This window comes from Cavia porcellus, unplaced genomic scaffold, assembly GCF_034190915.1.
Source record: "Cavia porcellus strain 051 isolate PalLab524CR breed Dunkin Hartley unplaced genomic scaffold, mCavPor4.1 scaffold_21, whole genome shotgun sequence".
In the NCBI taxonomy this organism is placed as follows: Eukaryota; Metazoa; Chordata; class Mammalia; order Rodentia; family Caviidae; genus Cavia; species Cavia porcellus.
In genome coordinates, this window is record NW_026947504.1 from 5,419,456 (window position 1) to 5,439,859 (window position 20,404).

Consider the following 20,404-nt stretch of genomic DNA (forward strand, 5'->3'; position numbering starts at 1 on the left):
TCTGGGTATATTTTGGTTATTAGTTTTATTTTGGTTATGGCTATCTATATGCTTCACTAATCCTAATGTCACTTTCCATTTTCATGTTTGGGAAATATTCAGCTATTACTTCTGTAAATAGCCTCCTGATATCATTTGTGTTGTCCCCTTCTTTTTCATTCATCCCTATCAATCTTACATTGTTTTTTCTTTGCATCATCTTACAGCTGTTGAATTGTTATGTCCTGATTCCTTGTTATTTTTAAAAGTTCTTTCCTTTCCTGTTCACAAGCTGCAGTCTTGTCCTTGAGATCTGAAATTCTATCTTCACTTTTGTTGAGTTGGTTTTGACAAATTTCAATGGAATTTTTGATTTCCTATATATCTCTTTGAATCTGCTTCATGTATTCTGTTTGTTTCTTACATTGTTCATCCAGGGATTCTATCTTTTTGTTTTGTTCCTTAATTAGGTCTTTTTTTTTTGAGATGTGTTCATCATCTCTTTCATTAATTTTATCATTTCTTCTTTTACCTGGGAGATTATTTCTAGTCTGAAATCTTTTAAAGCTTCCTAGAGTTGCTTCTTTATTTTAGTTGCTATTATTTCAAGTGTATGGCATATATTTTCTTCTATGTACATGGCTCCTAGACTTTCTTGGGATGGGCTGGTGGTTTGAGTATTTTGGTCTTTCATTTTGTCATTTTCCTCTATTTCCATGTTTCATGTGTTGTTCCAAGGCTTCCCCTGGGCATGTTGAAAATCTCCTATGCCCTAGGCTCCTGGGACTGAATGCCCACTTGTGCCACCTACAGTGTTTTAGGACACTGGGTGGGCATGTAACCACTGTGGATGATGGTCCAAAGCTCTGCCCAGGCAAGGGCCAATGCCCTGGAACTCACTTCACATGCCCTCAACTCCCCTGATTGAAGAAGGTCGCTGGGCATAATCCAGTCGGCTGCAAAACCTTCCAAGGCTAGTCTACTGTGGCTGGAATCTGGGCAGGTCCTCTACCACTGGGAGTGATGATCTTAAACTCTCTTGGGGCTCAGGATGGAGCACAGGACTCACTCCAGCCGGCAGCTGAGTTTCCCAGATTGAAAATGGCTCTTTCACATTTTTAAATTCATGTTTATTTGGATTTCACCTGTTTCCCCTCATGTCTTCCCTATCAGCCAGGACTCTTTTGGCGAGTGACACATGTTTCACTGTTACATCTCCCTGCTTATCCTCAACTGTCCAGGGAGAACTGGTTTGTACATGGCCTGTGGTAGGTGTGTAGGCAACTGATGTGAACTCTGAGCTGTCTCTGCAGCTGAAGCAGATGGTAAGGCGGTGTGGGAACCTCTCCCAAGACCCTGTTGGGAAAGGGCCTGTATGCTAAAAGCCCCTACAGTGTGCATTCGCTGAGTGTGTCTAGAAGCCTGGTGAGTGCTGGACACGATTTCCTCACAGACATCCAGGACGATGTCTGTGCCGCTCCTGATGTGTCTAGATGGGGCTGTATATGACATCATCTTTTGGAAACCGTGGGGCTGACTTTGGGTTCTCTCTCTGCAAAGTCACTTTCTTTCAGTCCCCTTTAGTGCTCCTGATGTACAACCTCTGAATACAGGGCATATACCTTGCAGGTGTCCAAGACATTGATTTGATGCTCACACATTTTCAGAAATCATCAGTCAGGCTGACAAATACAATCATCTCTCTCCTTGGAGAGCCAGTGGGCACAGTGAATCATTGTTTTTTTTTTACTCAGTGCAGTGTTGTTAACCACAGACCAGCAGTGTGTGCTGGAGCCCCACAATTGCTCACATTGTAATCAAGCTTTGTTCCCTTCAAACCACATTTTCTCAGTTCTTAAAGAATTGAAAACAGAATTAGGTTAGGACACAGCAGCCCCACTGCTGGGCATCTATGCAAAGGACGTGAGTTGTGTGCTGAGCAGATGTCTGCACTCCATGTTCTCACCAGCCAAGAAATAAATGGGAGCAACCAGGAACTCATCAACACATGAATGGGTGAATCATAGTTCCAGGATCCCCTGTGGCTGCCAAAACCAGGGGCAGTCAGGTTCCTGGCAGAAAATGACCTGGTATTTGCATAGAACTGGCTCAAGCCCTACCACATACTTTACATCAGCTCTACAATACTAACTAAAATGCAAACGCTGCAAAAGAGTTCTGATGCATGCTTAGTGAATGACACAAAGCAAAGGTCTGCATGCACTCAGGTGCAGTATATTGTGAATACTTTTTGATAGGTTTTTCCCCATATGGCTCTGCCTAGTCATGGTGGAGGCCCAATATGGTGAAAAAACTACAAAAAAACACCTTATTAGACTTTTTGATCCAAGCCAGACTCCCTGTCCTTTCTTCCTACATGTGCCAAAGATTCCCCAATTCCCAACCTGCACATACTAACATGTAGCACTAATTCATTACTGTCAACTGACCAAATCCATCAAAAGATAATTGATATAAGCAACTTCTATCCCTTTGTCCAGTGAGAGAGCTACCACATTCTCAGTGTGTGGCTTTCTCCTGTGCCTGCATTAAAGGTCTCTCTCTATACTTTGTCTCCTTCTTATCTCTTGCATTTTCTCTGCGTCATTTCAGATTGAGCGCCAAAAATAATCACTTTTGAATTGATTGCTCTCACAGGTGAGAACTCATGGATGTGAGGCCCACCTGCACATACACATGGAAAACCTTTTCACTTCAACAGGAGCCCTGTTGTTAAGACTGTGGAGGAGCTGCAGGACATGGCAGTCGGTGGAATGCTGAGCAGGGAAAGACACAAAGCTAGCTGAGTGCACAGAGATGGGGCAGACTGCAGGTTGGAGAAGGGCACATGGATTCAGTTTCATAGCTGCAAAAACTCATGCATGCCCTGCTGTGGTTGTCTCCATAAAAGTCTACAGAGAGAGACAAGTGACATGGAATGAGGGATCATTACAATGTCACTGCCAGATGAGGGAGAAATCTGAATGTTTCAAGGCTGGGGTGGGTTGAGTTGGGAAACAACACAGCACAAAACCAAGAACCCTGAAAAGGGTACCAAAGAGGAACTACTAAATGAGCACAGAAGATGCTGGGCTTGAGGAGGTAGCACTTGCAGGGAGTGGAGGAGGGTGGCTGTCTCTGCACATGGTCTCTGGGGAACTGCACACGTTTCCGTGGGTTCCGTGTTCTCTCTCACCTGGGATTCCTTCCAGGTCCTCCTATGTCCTGGCCACTGTGTCTCTCCTGCCCCTCCTGTGTTCCTTGTGGCAGGGTGTGACTCTCAGTATTGCAGCTCCTTTTTTGTGGACTTGGACCTGTCTGCAGCCCTGGACTCAAGGCCCCTTCATCCCAAGCAGATTTTGTTTTAGATTTTTGTTTTGGGGGATATCGGGGATCAAACTCATGACTGGGAGCTTGTAAGGCAGGTGCTTATGCCGCTGAGCTAAATAACAGCCCCCTGCCCCAAGCAGATTTTGGAAGGATCTGAAAATGTACCATGTTGCTGCCCATGCTAGTATCCTGTGAGAACTGTGCTCCAAAGGCTCAGATCAAACCTCTGCCTATTCTTCTGGTGTCCCTGCTGCCTTTTCTGCTATGTAGCCTCTTGAAACAGTCTTTCATCCTGTGCAGGATCCCAGCACGGTCACCAAAGGACCCTAGTGGGTGCCACGTCCCACAGCCCTTGTGGCATGAAGACACCCAGGAGTCCAGGGTGATGCAGCCTTCAGAACTCTCCATGACTGACACCCTTTCTTCAAGAAAACATTGCACCCTCACACAGCAGTCCATGAATACATATAATGACTGTCTGTATTTACGATAAAAAATAGTGAAGGATAAGAAAGCCACTGCTGGGGTACAGACAACACAGGAGAGCCCTAAAAGCTCACAGGTTGAGAAGTGAAGGAAGCAGGCAAAGGAGATGCTGTTGTGCTGTGAATGGGTAGGAGCCCAGGGGCTCCGGTGGGCACAGAGGAGTCCATATTTCCCTGTGAACCCATTGGCAGCTGCCACCATGGATGCCCTCTGCTTGCTGTGGTCTTGGTCCCAGAAGGGTGGGGTTCTCCCTTGACTGCCCTCACCCATTCGGGATGTGCCCATAGCTATGCACACACGTGTAGGCACTCACACCTCAGCACTCATGCCATCCATACATCTACAAATGTGCGTGCTCACACACATGTAGCATGGGCAGGAAGCTGCATATTATGCATATGTATATGTAGATATTCATGCATGAACATCTATGCACCCATGAGCACACACACACATAGCCACACATGCTGTTCACATACATGCAGATGTATGCTCATACTATCCCCACGCAGGCTCCTACAGTGGCCCCATCTTGTTGCTGGGCTTGGCTTTTTCTTCCCCATCTTTTCTTCCTCCTTGGTGTTCTCCCCCAGGCATGGTGTTGGACAGGGGCCTCACAGATGGGGACCCCACAAGAGTCTCACCCCTTCTGCTGTGTGAATCCAGTGATGTGGGCTGTGTGCCACCTGGAAGATATCACCATAGAGACAGAGTCATGGTGCTGGTGCAGGGTGTGGACCTGAAACTCCTGGGGACATCCTCTCCCATACCCTCTTGCAGCTTGGGGTTCTGGCTTTGTTTCCCTGTAGTAGCCGAGCCACATTCCTGCCACTGTCAGGCCTGGTTCTGCAGTGTGATGGCCTCCTAGGATGACCCCCAGGCAGTGCCTCTTTAGTGGTGGCTGCCAGGCCCCAGGCAACCTCTTCTCAAGTGCATGTGCAGTGTCCAATCCGCTTGCCCCTGGGTTGGGAATTAGGGGCTGGGCTGTGTGCTGTCTGCATCCACCTCCCACCTTCTACCCTGGGCTCTTGCTGGACCGAGTCTTAGGGGTGGCTTGGGAACAACCTGCAGCCAGGACCAGGGCTGGGCAATCCCTGTGAGTGGTACTGGTCCCCTTGGGGTGGCCCAGAGCTATCACAGTCACACTGGGCTCCCAGTGAGCTGTGCTGGTACCCCAATCCTCTGACTGGTTCTAGGAAGCTATAGGGTACGGTTGGGCTGGGCCTATCCTCTGCCCCTGTTGCTGCTGGAAGAATATGGGCTGTCCCTTGACCCTTCCGACCTTTGCCTCCCTGGGACCAGGGTGAAACTCAATCCCAGACACTGACTTGTGGGCTATTTTGGAGCTGAGCTGGGCTGGGCTGGTCAGGGGCGGGCCCAGCCCTCTCCATCTGACAGCCTGCCTGTCCTTTCGTCCCTGTGCAGTCCCCGGCCAGAGTGTGGGTTGCTGGGTGGAAGTCGTGTTGCTCCTGGGCCTAGGAAGACAGGCAGACCCAGCGGTCCCTGCTGCCCCTGCCACCCAGCTCCCCGTGAGTCCCCATGGAGAAGGTGAGGAGGGGAGGTGGTATGAGGTCACAGGGTTTGGGCTGTATGGCTAAAGATCATGGCTCTGTGGGGTTCACATGTGCCTTGCTTTGGGAGGAAAAGGGGCTGGATTCCAGCTCGGGCCTTCAGTCCTGGCAGGCAGGCAGGGGCTGCCTGTCCCCAATCTGTCCTTGGCTGGGGCTGCTTGAGGGTCCTGCAGCCCTGCCCCCAGCACTGCTGAGATAGATGCCTGCTGACAGCTGGGGCTATTTTGGGCCCATGGCTCAGCAGAGGGGACAGCCAGAGGGGCAGGGACATCTGACTCCAGGAAAGAATTTCCCGAGTGGAGACACTGACAGCCAGGGGTCCAAGGTGAGGCACAGACATCCTGGAGGGTCTTGGGGGTAGGGTCCTAGGCCCCTATTCCAGGCTCTTCCTGGCAAACAGCTGGACCTCTTGTGGCACCAGCAGTGTTGGAAAGCTCTGTGGAAGTTGGGGTGCAGAGGCTACAGAGGTTCTATTGGCTAAGGGTTCTGAGTACTTATGAGAGAGAAGGGGCTTCTTAGGTCTTAGGTGGGCTTCAAGGGGGCACAAGGGCTTTTCTGGGAGGCCGGGCTCCACAGTTGAGGAGGCTCTTGCAGTGTTCTTGAGGATCTCAATGCCTGGCCTCCAGCCCAGAAGGGTGGCAAAGGACAGGGCTGATGTCTCTGGTGGGCCTCCTGGAGCCTCGGTGTCATGATCTGTAATACAGGTGGCCGAGAGTGGCTCCAGGCCTGGAGTGTACAGAAGTAGAAGCTCCTGGCCCCTCGAGGGTGGCAAGACAGCAGGGCAGCGCTGAGGATTAGCCTTTGGCCAAAGGATCTGCCAACCACCTGGCAATATGTTTTGCGGGGGGACATGGCCTGGAGCAGTGGAGTGGGTTGCCCTGTCCTCAGGTCTGCTTGTGCGTGAAAAGGCTGCCACACATGTGCCCACAGGTCTGTGAGCAGGCTAGCTCAGGTCCTGCTTTTGGGGACCCTGCAGACTGGCACAGTTGTGCTAAGAACTCAAAGGCCTCAGGGTCCCTGATGGCTGAACAGATGCAGCCATGCTAGGCATCCTGAAGGGAGCAGATCCAGCTAGGGCTTCATACATGGGGTCCCCACCCCACAGAGCCAGGACAGAGCTCCTGACTGCACAGTGAGTCAGCAAGCAGAGGCCACAGCCCAGCCCTCTGCAAAGGATTAAGGGATTAGGTACCTGAACCCCGGAGCTGGGCACAGCCACACACACTGCACAACCACAGTGAGCCTGGGCACTCCAACTCCTAGGAGCAGGGAGGGCACCTGGGTGCCCACCATTCTTCTGGAGACCTGGTGCAGGAAGGCACAATCCTCACCTATCCTTGAGATACACAAGCTGGCATTCTCTCTGCACCACAGGAAGGCTGAGGCCTCCCATCCAAGCTGCACCGTCAGGGTTGCAGCTAAAACTGCAGTGCCAGGGACCCTCTGGCTCCCAAGGGGTCAGGCTGTGAAGGGGCAGAGTGGTAGAGGGCACACTTGTGTAGTTAGGAGAACTTGTTCCACTTGAGGGTTAAGGGAGTGTTGAACCACATGGAACAGAGAGTCCCTGCAGGAAGGGCAAGCCCTGAGAAGAGGCTTGGTGCAGACAGCGCCCTTGCCACCACGCACAACAGACAGTGAAAGGCCGGTGGGCAGGGTGGGCCTCCAGTACCCAGGTTGGGCTGGGATCAGCAAACCTCTCTCTTGGAGAGGCACATAGCCAAGCTGAAATTGTGGCCCACAGTGCAAGAGACAAGACACTGCCTGGGGTGTGGCAAGAGTTGGAGGAGGAGGGCAGGAGTGGAAGTGGCCAATCCCTTGTCAGGAGGATGATCCCAATATCAAGGAAGAGCACATCTGTACCGCTGGGCCACGGTGTCACCTACCAATGCTGGGGAGGGAGTGCATGGCATGGTGACTTCCTTGCGTTACAGATTTGCCCCCCCCCCCCCCGCGGGGGTTGCTCGCACCTCTTACACACCTGCTCGTAGGTCCCTGCCATGGACCCTGCCTCCTTCAGCGGCGCACCCCGTTTCCTCGCGCGGCCCAAGGCTTTTGTGGTCTCCGTGGGCAAGGACGCCACGCTGAGCTGCCAGATCATAGGCAACCCTTCGCCGCACGTGAGCTGGGAAAAAGACCGGCAGCCTGTGAAGGCAGGTGCGCGCTTCCATCTGGCACAGGACGGAGATGTGTACCGCCTCACCATCCTGGACCTGGCGCTCGGAGACGGTGGTCAGTACGTGTGCCGAGCGCGCAACGCTGTGGGTGAGGCCTTTGCGGCTGTGGGGCTGCAGGTCGACGCAGGGGCGGCGTGCGCTGAGCAGGCGCCGCACTTTCTGCTGCGGCCTTCGTCCATCCGCGTGCGCGAGGGTGCCGACGCCGCCTTCCACTGCCGCGTGCGTGGATCCCCGCCGCCCGCCGTGAGCTGGGCCAAGGATGGCCGGCACCTGGGCGCGTCTGACGGCCCGCGTGTGAGTGTGGAGGAACGGGGCGATGAGAGCGAGCTACGCATCCGGGCGGCGCGGCCACGTGACGAGGGCACCTATGAGGTGCGCGCCGAGAACGCACTGGGCGCCGCGAGCGCCGCTGCCGCGCTTGTGGTAGATGCAGACACCGGGGCCGCCGGGCCGCCCGGGGCCTCCACGGCCGCGCTGTTAGCGCACTTGCAGCGCCGCCGCGAGGCCATACGCGCCGAGGGCGCTCCTGCGTCGCCGCCTGGCGCGGGCACGCGCACCTGCACGGTGACCGAGGGCAAGCACGCGCGCCTCAGCTGCTTTGTAACGGGCGAGCCCAAGCCCGATATCGTATGGAAGAAGGACGGGCAGCTGGTGATCGAGGGCCGGCGACACATGGTGTACGAGGACGCGCAGGAAAACTTTGTACTTAAGATTCTGTTCTGCAAGCAGTCGGACCGCGGGCTGTACACATGCACAGCGTCCAACCTCGTGGGCCAGACCTACAGCTCGGTGCTGGTAGTCGTGCGAGGTGAGCCGGGCGCAGCGGCACCGCCCCACGCCCGCACCAGGGCGGGGTCTGGGAGCCCACCCGTAAGGGGAGGGTCACGGAATCGAGACGGGGCGGCTCTTGCCTCTAGGCTCCTGGTCTGCAAAGTGCGCGTTTTCCACCTCACTGCCTTCCCTTGCCAGTACCCGGCGCCTGACCCCGTCCCGTCTCCTCCGCATGCATTTAGCATCCCCTTCCCCGGAAGGTTCCGTGGCCGCCCCGCCCTGGTGTCCTGGGGTCCTCGTTCTTACCCGCGCCCGGTGCCCGCAGAGCCTGCCGTGCCCTTCCCGCGGCGGCTGCGCGACCTGGAAGTGCGCGAGAAAGACTCGGCCACGTTCGAGTGCGAGGTGCCGCTGCCCAGCACGAAGGCCACGTGGTTCAAAGAGGAGACACCGCTGTGGGCGAGCGCCAAGTACAGCATTGAGGAGGCGGGCTCTGAGCGCAGGCTGACCGTGCGTGACGTCACAGCCGACGACGACGCTGTGTACATCTGCGAGACGGCAGAGGGCAGCCGCACAGTGGCGGAGCTCGCAGTGCAAGGCAGGGGCGGGGCAGAGCGGAGCGGGGGCGGGGGCGGGGGCGGGTGCGAATGCGGGACGGGTGCAGGGCGGGGTTAGGGGAGGGACTTATTGAGAGTTGGGCGGTCAGGGAGTGGACAAGGAGTCGGGCAGCAGGAGGAGGGCGTGCCTATAGGTGTGGGCAGGGAGGGACCGGGAGAGCAGGGCGGAGCTGGTTGGAGGCCTATTGAGCGGGCAGTTGGAGGGATCCTGGCTCAGCATCCTCCACGCTGTCCTCCCCAGGGAACTTGACCCGGAAGCTGCCTAGGAAGACAGCAGTGCGCGTGGGGGACACAGCTGTCTTTTGTGTGGAGCTGGCTGTCCCAGAGGGCCCTGTGCGCTGGCTATGGAACCAGGAGGAGGTGGTGGCTGGTGGCCGCGTGGCCATCAGTGCAGATGGCTCATGCCACACACTGACCATCTGCCAGTGCAACCTGGAGGATATGGGCGAGGTGGCCTTTGTGGCTGGCGGCTCCCGCACATCCACCCAGTTGTGTGTGTCCGGTAAGGGCCAGCCATCGTCTCCAGTGGCTTCCCTTGACCTTCCTCGGATGCCTCAGTGTCCTGGTTGTAGCTATGGTCCCTTCCTTGGCTAGCCATTGCCAGGAGGCCTTAATCATGGGTCCTCGTCCCTGCCTCCCAGGTCTGGGTCCTAGTCCCTGCCTCCCAGATGTGGGTGGGGTGTGGTATCCCGCAGGGTTCCTGAGAGCTGTGGGTGCTCTTCTCGGTCCTCCTTGGGCCACTCCAGGCAGGGCCTCCCTTGGTGACAGCCCATTCTGCTCCCAGTCCCGAGGAGGCCACCCCTGTATCCACCCACGGACCCCATGGTGAAAGCCAGGACGGAGAGCTCTGTGACTCTGTGCTGGTCTCCACCCCCTGTGGACCGCCTTGTCAACATCGATGGCTACTTTGTGGAGAGGAGGCGGCTGGGCACGTACGCCTGGAGCCGGTGCCACCAGACAGAGTGGGTGGCCATGCCTGAACTCACTGTCTCTGGAGTGGCTGAGGAGGGTGACTTCCAATTCCGGGTGTCAGCAGTCAACAGTTTTGGCCAGGGTCCCTGTGTGGAGTTCCCAGGGACTGTGCACCTAGGTAGGTGGGCTTTGAGCTGGGGGTGGACCTCTGTGGGAGCTGAGGGGCTTGCAGCTGCCTGCAGTGTGTCCCACATACGCGCTCAACTTCCTAATGCAGCAGCTGGCTATGAGAATGCCCCTGGAGGTGTTGGAGGCAGAGGAGGGTGGCGAGGTCACCTTCTCCTTGGACCTCATGGTGGACTCCACCGGCCAGTGGTTCCTCAATGGGGAGGTGCTGAAGGCCAAGCAGCGTGTTCCTGATCAGTCAGGACCGCACTTGGCACTCACTCACTATCTGCAGGGTGCCCACCACCCTGCATGGTGTATAGCTCAAGTTTGTGGCCGATGGCATTGAGAGCTGTGTGTGGGTGGCTGTCCAAGGTGGGTGGTGCCTGGCCACTTCCCCTGGGCTGGGACAGGACGAGGGGGTCAAGCTGCTTTTCTCCCTGCCCTCAGTGGCCCCTCCATGTTCTTGTTCCTGACCCTGCTGTCCCTTGCTCATCACTGCACCTCCCTCGAGGCCAGCTTGCCCTCTCCATCCCCCTCCTGGCTCCTCTCTTCTCTCCTCTCCTCTCCTGTGCATTGCCCTCTCTGTTGGGGCCTGGTCTCTCTGGTCACCCTCTCCCCCTGTGCCTGTGTCTCTCCTGTTTTCTCTGTTGTCTGTGGTCCCTCTGTCTTTAGCTCCTCCAGGGCTGACTGCCAACAAGCCGCTGCCACCTGCACCAACCCAGGAGGTGCTGACCTGGCTGCACGAGGAGGCGCAGCTGCTGGCTGAGCTGTCAGACCAGGCGGTTGTTGTGACATGGTTGAAGGACGGCCATGCATTGTCCCCTGGCTCCAAGTACGAGATGCGGGCGTCGGCCGGGAGGCAGGTGCTGCTGGTGCATGATGTGGCGCAGAAGGATGCAGGCCTCTACGAGTGTGTAGGCCGAGGGAGCCGCATGGCCTATCAGCTCTCTGTGCAGGGTAAGGAAGGGCTTGGTGTGCATCCCCCAGGACACATGGCGCTGCTGGCTGTGTCCGAAGTTCCGGGCAGGGTCTAGGGCTCAGGCAGGGGGTGGGCCCAGACTCTCGATGATGGAGGGTCCTGCTGTGGTGGCCACTGGGTGGAGAAGGAGGGAGTCCTGAGCCCGGGATTTAGTGGGCAAGCAGGCCCGTCTAGGGGGTAGACCCATGTCCGAGTGGCCGCTGGGCCTGGCACTGGCAGGCTAAAGCCTTAGGGTTCTCTGACAGGCTGTCTGTATTCTCACGTCCTTTCTGCACAAGGACACTGTGGGTGGCCATGTGGATGTCTTGACTGGGGGCCGGGTGCAGCTTGAGTGTGAGACCTCGGAGGCACACGTCTGTGTGTGCTGGTACAAGGATGGCAAGGAGCTGGACTGCCAGAGGTTCTCACAAAACATGGGCACACAGCATCGCTTAGTGGCATCCTCTGTCACCAAGCAGGATGAGGGGACCTATTCTTGTCATGTGGGCAAGGATTCTTGTGGACTTCCAGCTGCGGGTCTCTGGTGAGAGAATTTGTGTGTCTGTGTGTGTGTGTGTGTGTGTGTGTGTGTGTGTGTGTGTTGTGTGTGCACGCGCGTGCACGTGCATTTACATGTATCTTGGTGGAGAACAGTTCTACATCCAGCATGCTGTGACTAGTTTTCTGGACCTTGTTTTACTCAGGGAGCAGTTTCTCTTTTGGTTGTGAAAACGTGTAGAATTAACACTCATGATCTGTGATTGAGAAATGCTATGTGTGTTTAAGTAAAAAATCCATTACAGCAAAAGGCATACTGCCAGTAACTTCCCTTCCCTTCGAGAGCTCATCTATTCTTGCCACTTTTTGAAGCAGTTCTAGAGTCTTCTTTCTTGAGTGTCTTTAGTTTTTCTGTGCCTGCTGCTTCGATGTCCTAAATCAATTTGAAATGTTTCCCTTTCTTGGTCGCTGGAAGTTTGGGGGAAGAGCCAGGAGTCCAGTGAGTAAGGTGGATGAGGGCACAGCGACATGCTGCTTTTCTGTGGGATGGGACTTGGTAGCAGCACTCACCACGTTTTTTATCACACGTGTGAGCTCAGGAGACAGGACTCTGCAGATAGCAGCAGATGTGATGGGATGACTGTGTTTGAAGTAAAGAGGAGGATTTTGAAAAGGATTCCTGGCAATGTGTCTTTTAAAATTTAAATAACTATTCACCATATCTTTTGTCACCATATGCAGATTGATAAAAGGTCTAAATGTTAAAAAAGATTTAGAAATGGTGGTCATAAGCTATTTCCTATGGAAGGACATTTTCTCTGTCTCTGACTCAATTGCCTCTTTGTCCCAGCAGCCATGCTGCTTCATGGTCCTGGAAGCTGGCTCATTTATTGTGTTCACAGGCTGTGTTCAGACTGGAAAGTCCTGTTAAAAATGATTTCGAAGCTTGTTTTTTCCTTTTAAAAATTAGGTCACTGAGCTGGGGATATAGCACAGTGGTACAGCGCCTGCCTGGCACTGTGTGAGTGAGGTGTGAGTTCCATTCCTGGAAAAAAAAATGAGAGCCCTGAGGTTGATAGGAGCTGGACAGGTTTGAAGTGTCCTTGGCATTCTCCTTTGAATCCGTTGGTGACCTGGGAGCTTCCAGGGTCAGCTGTGCTGCTGGGAAGCTGGGGACAGAGCCGTGGGTGCCTCACAGCCGCAGGTACAGGCACTGTCCTGAGGTCAGGGCAACTCCTCTCCTGAGTGCACTGGGGCCTGACTGATGCTTTTGAGGGGACACGTATGCACCTTCCGTGTAAAGCTGTGAAGCCCACAGCCATGGAGCCTCTGCTATCTTTTTATGGGAGGCTGGTTTTCTGACGGCAGGAAGAGACATAGTGCTATGTGGGAAGTCACTGTGTCATTGGCCTTAGTCATTTAGTGCACAGTGGGCCCCAAGATGGGAGGAGTCAGGTGGGAGTGAACCTTGTAGGCCTGGTACAGGCATCATGGTGATGTCTCAAGCCTGCCCTGCAACCCTCACTTGCACACAAGGTGCCCACCTAGGATGGCTCAGCACCCCTCCCCACAGTGCAGGTTGAACCTCAGGGACAGTCACCCCTGAGCAAGCAGGGTGTAGGAGTTGCACTGGGTGTGCTGATGACCCTGTGTCCCTTATCTGTCTCCAGGGCCCAAGGCCATGTTCACCAAGGAGCAGCCGGCGCACAGTGAGGTGCAGGCCAAGGCAGGGGCCAGTGTCACGCTGAGCTGTGAGGTGACCCAGGCAAAGACAGAAGTGACGTGGTTCAAGGACGGGAAGAAGCTAGGCTCGAGCTCCAGGGTGCACTTGGAGGCCAAGGGCTGCAGGCGGCAGCTGGTGATGCAACAGGCGAGAGAGGCAGATGCTGGGGAGTACAGCTGTGAGGCCGGGGGCCAGAAGATCTCCTTCCGCCTACGTGTCACAGGTGGGTCCCTTGGTGGTGGGGCTGGCGCTGTGTAAGTGACAAAGACTCTCCTGTTCCTTGTCCCTAGGTGCCCCTCGCCCAGCTGTGATAGTCCCTTGTTGTGTGACTGAAGTGGAGCAGTCAGTACTCCTGGCTCAATGTGGAAAATCACACTGACTGCTGTGCACGGTGCCTTAGGGTCACCATGTGGCTCGTGCTTGTCCTGCTCATGATGATGGTCCCGGAGACCTGTGGTTCTGTAGCCAAAGTTGTGCAATTGGTGTCGGGCCCCAGGGTTTCTGCTGGCTGCATGGAGTCCTGGTTTCTCTCAGCCCTGAAGTGCCGGGGCCTCATCCTCAACCCCTAGGCTCAGATGGAGATGTCTCCATGGCTCCTGCTTGGAATGCTGCTGCAAGCTGTGACCTCTAGGCTAAAAGTCTGGGGAGCGACCTGGAAGATCTAGTTGGGTGGTGTTACTGTGAGATGCCCTATGTCCCCTGGAGCTCAGGACAGCCCCAGCCCTGGCCTCTGGAGTGTCATGCTCCCTCTGTTCCCTTTTGCTCTTGACTTCACAAAGGGGATTCTGTAGCCTTCTTTGTCAGGACGCTGAGCTCTCAGGCCTCTTCCTGTCACTGGACTGGTTCTCACACTGTCTCAAAACAGACTCAAGGGACCTAACCCACTGTAAAGGTGAAGTGTTTGCACATTTACTGCCTCTTGTCGTAGAAAAGCAATTTTCAACAGACGTCAGTGAGAGGCTGAGGAAAGGTGCTGTCTGGCAGATGCTAGAAGAGAAGGATGTGCACACTATAGAGGGTTGAATTAGGAGCCATGCAAGGTATAGTAATGAGGCCTGTGGCATTTTCCAGGGGACCCAGGGTATGTTCATGCTGTGAGTCAGGTGACCCACCTGGAGCTGTGTCACCACCCACGAGGGGTGCTGCTTCCTTGAGGAAGAGGAAGCAGTTGGAGGGTGGAAAGCATGGGTTCAGAGCCCAGTTTACAGGCTCCCTATGTCTTTAGTTCCTGTAGGGTTGTTTTGTTTTGTTTTGTTTTGTTTTGAGACAGGATTTTGCTAAGCAGTTCAGGCTGGCCTAGAACTCACAATGATTCTCTCAGCCTTCCCAGTGTGACATTCACTTGTGTGTAGAATGACATGTGTCATAAAACTCAGGAAACTGGTTCCAGGTGTTTGAGCAGACGATATTGGAGGTGTGACTTGCACAGACCCACAGTTTATCTTGCAGACTTGGAGACTGTGGACTACACATGGCCAGTGTCAAGATAGGATGTTCTTGTCACTCTAGAAGGCTCCGCATGCCCCTGAGGTCTTCACTGTGGGTGTGGGACTTGGGTGTGGCCACCCAGAAAGAGTCAGTTAAGCACCTTGGATTTGAAAAGAGGATGCTGGAGTGGGACCCGATGCCACACTCTGGGAGAAGTGGCTGGGGTCTGTCCTCCGTCTCCAGTGTTTGCCAGGGATGGTGAATGGGGCCTGTGTGTCCCTGCCAGTCCCACTTCCTTCTACCATTCAGGTGCCCACAGCAAGGGTTAGTGCAGGGTGTGGCCAGATCAGGTCTTGATCAGAAGTGCATGGAGTCAGGTGTAGAGGCAGTGCCTGTGATCCTAGCACTGTGGGAGGCTGAGGCAGGAGGCTTGCAAGTTAGAGCCAGGCTGGGAAACTTAGTGAAACCTTGTCTCAGAAGCTAAAATAAAAAAGCACTAAGGATATAACTCAGTGACAGAGCACTTGAGTAGCTTGTGAGGCCTGAGTTCATCCTCAGTAACTCCATAAATAAATAAATAAATAAATAAATAAATAAATAAATAAATAAATATTAAAAGAAAAAAAGGGCAGGCTGAGCCTCTGAATGGGCACATCTCACCTGTGCTGGAACCCCTGGTGCCCACATACCTCCCACACACAGCAGGAGGTTGAATTTGGGCATGGAGTCCAGGGCATGCGGCAGGCATGGGTCTGGTATTGAAGCATGGACAACTGGGCACCAGGGAACAGCTAAACTCAGGTGGGAGGGCAGGTGGGACTTAAAAGTAAACTTAGTTCTTTAAAATCGAAATTGTAAAACTCAGTGGCTTAGTAGCTAAGTGACCCCCTTGTACCCAAGACCAGAACTGCCAGAAAAGTTAAGGAAAAAGAACCTGAGCACCTTAGTAGGTTGAGCTCATGACCAAAAAACCCTAACGAAATGTTTGGAATAGCAGAATCCACAATAAGACCCAGACACTCCAGTCCTCTGGTCTGCATGGCCTTGTCATCCAGATCACAGGGCACAGGGCTGCAAGCACTGGGCACAGTGGCCCACAGAGTGCTCTGTCCTGTGCTGTCACCTTCGTCCTGTGCTGGCTTGAGACGCTGCTGTTCTCATCTATGGCCTTGTGCATCTTAGTTGCCTAGGCTGGCCTCAAACTTGTGATCCTTCTGCCTCAGCCTCTTGAGTAGCTGTGATTAGAGCCACGTATCGTTGTGCCTGCCTTGGTGTATTTAAATTTTTGTTTACATTGTCCTGGGTTTCAGCACTAGTTTGTGTGCATGTGTATTATAAATGAGTTTTGCATGCACATACAGTACATAAGAGGACAATGCACCTGGGTGGTTCTGTTCGTCTGAAGTTTGGGGCGGGTGTAGCGCTAGGGGCAGGACAAAGCTAGTAGCTGCTTGGTGGTGGCTGGTGAGGAGCACTGAGGGGTGAGGCAAAGTCAGAAATCAGTGCTGTGCCCCAGGTTGGTGCTATCACTGAGTGGAGCCCAGGGTGTGTTCTTATCTCTCCATCTCTGTGCAAGGAGGGGCCTCAGGCAGTTGCTGGGCAGTGATGGCCCAGAGTTTGCCAGGACATGACAGTGAGACTTGGCCTGGGTGGCTCCTGTCCCATGGATCTTGCATGCCACCCTTGGTCCCAGTGTCTCATGAAGAGTGTCAGAGTCACATAGTGTTTCTTTCTTGTTTCTTGCCATTGCTCTCCCTGGGTGGGGCCTGGGACATCCCCTCCGTGTGGCCCATGGCCTCAGGTCCTCATATGCTGACCCTGAACCTCAGGCAGCCCTTGTGCTGCCCACGTCTGTGTTTCCTGTCGTCTACTGGCTCCACCTGGGCTAAGCTGAATCTCACACTTGGGTTTCTATGTCCTGAACGCTCTGATCCCACGTCTCCCATCTGTCCCCAGAGGCCAAGGCCGTGTTTGCTAAGGAGCAGCCAGCACACAGTGAGGTGCAGGCCGAGGCAGGGGCCAGTGCCACGCTGAGCTGTGAGGTGACCCAGGCAAAGACAGAAGTGACGTGGTTCAAGGACGGAAAGAAGCTGGGCGCGAGCTCCAGGGTGTGCTTGGAGGCCAGGGGCTGCAGGCGGCAGCTGGTGGTGCAACAGGCGAGAGAGGCTGATGCTGGGGAGTACAGCTGCGAGGCCGGGGGCCAGAAGATCTCCTTCCACCTGAGTGTCACAGGTCAGCTTATTACGGACGTGGGTGTGGGTGTGCTGAGGGCCAGGCTAGGTGTTTCTGTGTGGGTGAAGGTGTTGCTCGGGTTTGTTTTCCTGTTAGCTTGTCACCACCGTAGGGCTGCAGGTTCTCCAGGGCTGAGGCTAGATGACAGTTGAGTTCCTCGTCAGAGCTCAATTGGGCACCCATGACCCCCACTGCCACTGTTGTAGTGGGACCCAGCCTGGTCTCCTGACAGTGGCTCTAGGAGTTTAAGTTACTGTCTGCAGGTGCCAGCCAGGCTCTTTTCTGTGTCACACAGCCTCCTTACCCCTGGGTGACTCGGTGACATGTGGTTTGTGGCTTGGGGGCTTCTGTAGCAGAGCCTGGGCCGCTGGCCGTAGCTGGGCCCCGGGCTTGGAAGGAGCTAGTCTGAGAAGGAGCTATTCTCGGGAGCCATGCTGTGGGCTTCGTACTGCATTGGTGACACACCCTGTGTGGGTGGCACATCTGCAGGAAGTCTGTCACCAGGACCTCGGCCCCGTGTTACTCCTGCCTCTTGGACAGCATAGGATGCCTATAGATGCTGTGATGGCAAGTGTCAGGCCTGGTGCCAAGAAGCACAGGGGTTGAGTGAACAATGCATTGTGGGTGAGGCCTGAGCTCTGAATCCTGGCTGCCGTCTGGCCATGGAGGCTTCTGTGCCATCTCCCTGTGTGGCCTGCAGTCATTCCCCGCTCCACGGCTCCTCCTGACGCTGGAATAATACAGCGTCTCATGAGAGGTTAGCTATACCAATGTCTTTATTTTGGTTGTTGTTTTTGCACTGGGAGTCGAACCCTCGGCATTCACACCAAGATACCTCCCCAGCACTTTTTATAGTTTTTATACTGAGACAGATCTAAGTTGCACACACTAGTTTTGAGTTTGCAACCCTCCTGCCTTAGCCTCTCAGTGCTAAGATTACAGATGTGCACCACAGCATCCAGCTTTAGCAAGGTCTGGGACTGTTTCCTCTGTATGTCCTTCCTGTAGTTTCAGAATTTTTTTTTAATAATTTTATTTTAAAGAGAATAAAACAAATTAAAACAGAATAAAACTAATCAAAACAAAACAGTGTGATACAGGATTTCAAAACAAATAATAGGGAATCAATAGTAGCTACCATAATGCTTTTTGTGTCTTCAAAATAGCTGCCCATACCTTCAGACATAGTAAAATCAAACAAAACAGGAGAGAATAGGACCAATAAAAACAAAACAATGAATGTAATATAGGAAATAAGACAATAGTAAATCCAAAATGGCTACCATAATATATTTTGTTATCTTTTAAATAGCTGCCCATGCCATCAGATATAATAAAATTAATCAAGACAAAACAGAATAAAATGAAACCAAACACAGCAATGCAAATGATATAGGACTTTGAAGCAGGATAATAATTATCAATGACTATGATCTTTAGAAAGACAGATGCTATATTAGGTACTGTTATCCTGTGAATAGATGATCAGTCTACTGGCCTTAGGCCTACAAAATGTAAACACTATAAGCATTAAATTGTGTTTTACCTCAATAGCTATCATCGCAACCTGTGTTTCTCCAGATAAGACTACTGTTTATGGGGTGATAGATAGGATGGTGGTGGTAAGGCCTTGGCTCCTCTTGTCTCCCAGCCTGTGTACTGGAAGGGGCTCGTGTCTAGTTCTCTTCTCCACAACCCACACATGGTGTCGACTCACAGGAAAGGGCTGGCTTCTTGTTCTCCTGGCCCATTGCGTGGCACAGACTTCTTTCCTTAAAGTCTTCTGTCCATTTTGCGTTGATTTTTTTTTTTTATTTAAAGAAAAAAGAAAAAAAGAAAACTAAGAGAAAACAGAGAAAAGGGTAGAAATAATATAGAATTAAAAAAATTAACACTAAAAAATCACTAGTTGATAAATTACATATTGTTCTCTTAGAAATAGTTGTTCAGGTTACAAAATCAAAACATAAAAAGTGGATAGACAAACATTGACAATGCAAACCATTTTGTTCAACAAAAATAAAAACTTAGTAATATGGTCTTCTGTCTTATACACTTAAACATACATACAATTATACCCTTTAGAGCACTTTCCTTCCCTTTCATTTTGATTTTTTTTTTAAACAGAGTGAAAAGTAAGGGTCAAGTGTTGAGAAGCGTGCCCTTTAATTTTGTTCTTTTTATCAGTACCGGGGATCAAACTCAGGACCAAGCACTTGCAAGGCAGGCGCTTATGTCAATGAGCTAAATCCCCAGCCCCTCTTTTTCTTTTTTAACTATTATTTTGGTTATTCAGAGTCTCTTGAATTTCTGTTAGTTTTAGAATTGCCCTTTCAAATTTTGCAGAAAAAAACATGGGATTTTGATAGAGTTTGCAATGAATAAGTGTGTCAATTTGATGAGATTTGCCATTTTAAAACAATTGTCTCAGGAGTTAATATGGGATACCTTTCCATTTATGTAGTTTTCTTAAAATTTTCAATGGTATTTTCAGTGTGTAAGACTTCACTAATTTAGTGAACTTATTGCTAAATACTTGATTTTTGATATTACTGTATCTAAATTGTTTCCTTAATTTCACTTTTGATTTTGATTGCTTACTGATAATTATCTCAGAAATTTAATTGATATTTATATATTGGTCCTGTGCCTTGCGATCTTGATGAACTTGCTTATTCCTCTAATAGTTCTTTTGTGGAATCCTAAAGATTTTCTATAGGCCAGGTTGTCTGCAGACAGAGATAGTTTTTACTTTTTCATTTCTCATCTGGATTTTTAAAATTTACTTCTCACTGGTGATTTGACTGTGTTACTTTAGATAAATCTCTTCAGATTCTCTGTTTCTTCTTGAGTCAGTTTTGGTGTTTTTATTCCTAGGAATTTGTCTGTTTCTTCCCGCTTATTTTACTTGGTGATATGCAGTTGTTTGTAGTCTTCTCTTACTGTTCTTTTTATTTTTGTGAATCCCAAATTGATATCCCTACTTTTCTGATTGTAGTAATTTGATCTCCTTTTTTTCCTTGGTGTTTAGCTGTTAAGTAGTCACTTTTGTTAATCCTTTTGAAGAGCTGCCTTTTGGTTTCCTGTGTCTTTTATCTCTGCTGTGCTCTCTTTCTTTCTTTTTTTTTTTTTTTTTTTTTTGTACCAGGGATTGGATTCATGACCTTTTGTTTGCCAGGCAAGCCCTGCACCACTGAGCTAAACCCTCAGCACTCTTTCATTTTTTTCTTACTCTGGGTTTACCTTGCTTGTCTTTTGTCTTATAACTTTAGATTACTCTCTTGTGATCTTTTTTATTTTATAGTGCAGGCCTTCATAGCTGTGAATTTCCTGTGTGCATTCCGTAAATCTTAACTAATTGGTTTTATTTACCTTGATCTTAAAGTTTTTTTTGTTTTGTTTTGTTTTGGTGGTGGGGGGGGACAAGATCTTGCCATGTAGTTCAGGCTGGCCTTAAACTCACTATGTGGCCCAGAATGACCTTGAATTCACAGTGATCCTCTTGCCTCAGCCTCCCAAATGCTAGGATTACAAGTGTGTACTGCCGTGCCTGGCCTTAA

General features: G+C 52.0%; 1 protein-coding gene across 3 annotated transcripts in view; it reads left to right on the forward strand.

Annotated features, from left to right (window-relative positions):
- Positions 1–5,589: 5,589 nt before the first annotated feature.
- The window catches only part of Obscn (obscurin, cytoskeletal calmodulin and titin-interacting RhoGEF), a 95,803-nt gene continuing 80,988 nt past the window's right edge, over positions 5,590–20,404 (forward strand). For 2 of the 3 annotated variants that reach the window (XM_063232821.1, XM_063232823.1), the window contains exons 1-8: positions 5,590–5,691; positions 7,355–8,348; positions 8,637–8,906; positions 9,167–9,427; positions 9,710–10,015; positions 10,678–10,962; positions 13,132–13,407; positions 16,569–16,844. In XM_063232821.1, the coding sequence (XP_063088891.1) occupies positions 5,599–5,691; positions 7,355–8,348; positions 8,637–8,906; positions 9,167–9,427; positions 9,710–10,015; positions 10,678–10,962; positions 13,132–13,407; positions 16,569–16,844 (2,761 nt within the window). In that variant the 5' untranslated portion in view covers positions 5,590–5,598. The remainder of the gene's footprint in view (positions 5,692–7,354; positions 8,349–8,636; positions 8,907–9,166; positions 9,428–9,709; positions 10,016–10,677; positions 10,963–13,131; positions 13,408–16,568; positions 16,845–20,404) is intronic. The other variant, XM_063232822.1, reaches the window with a different exon arrangement.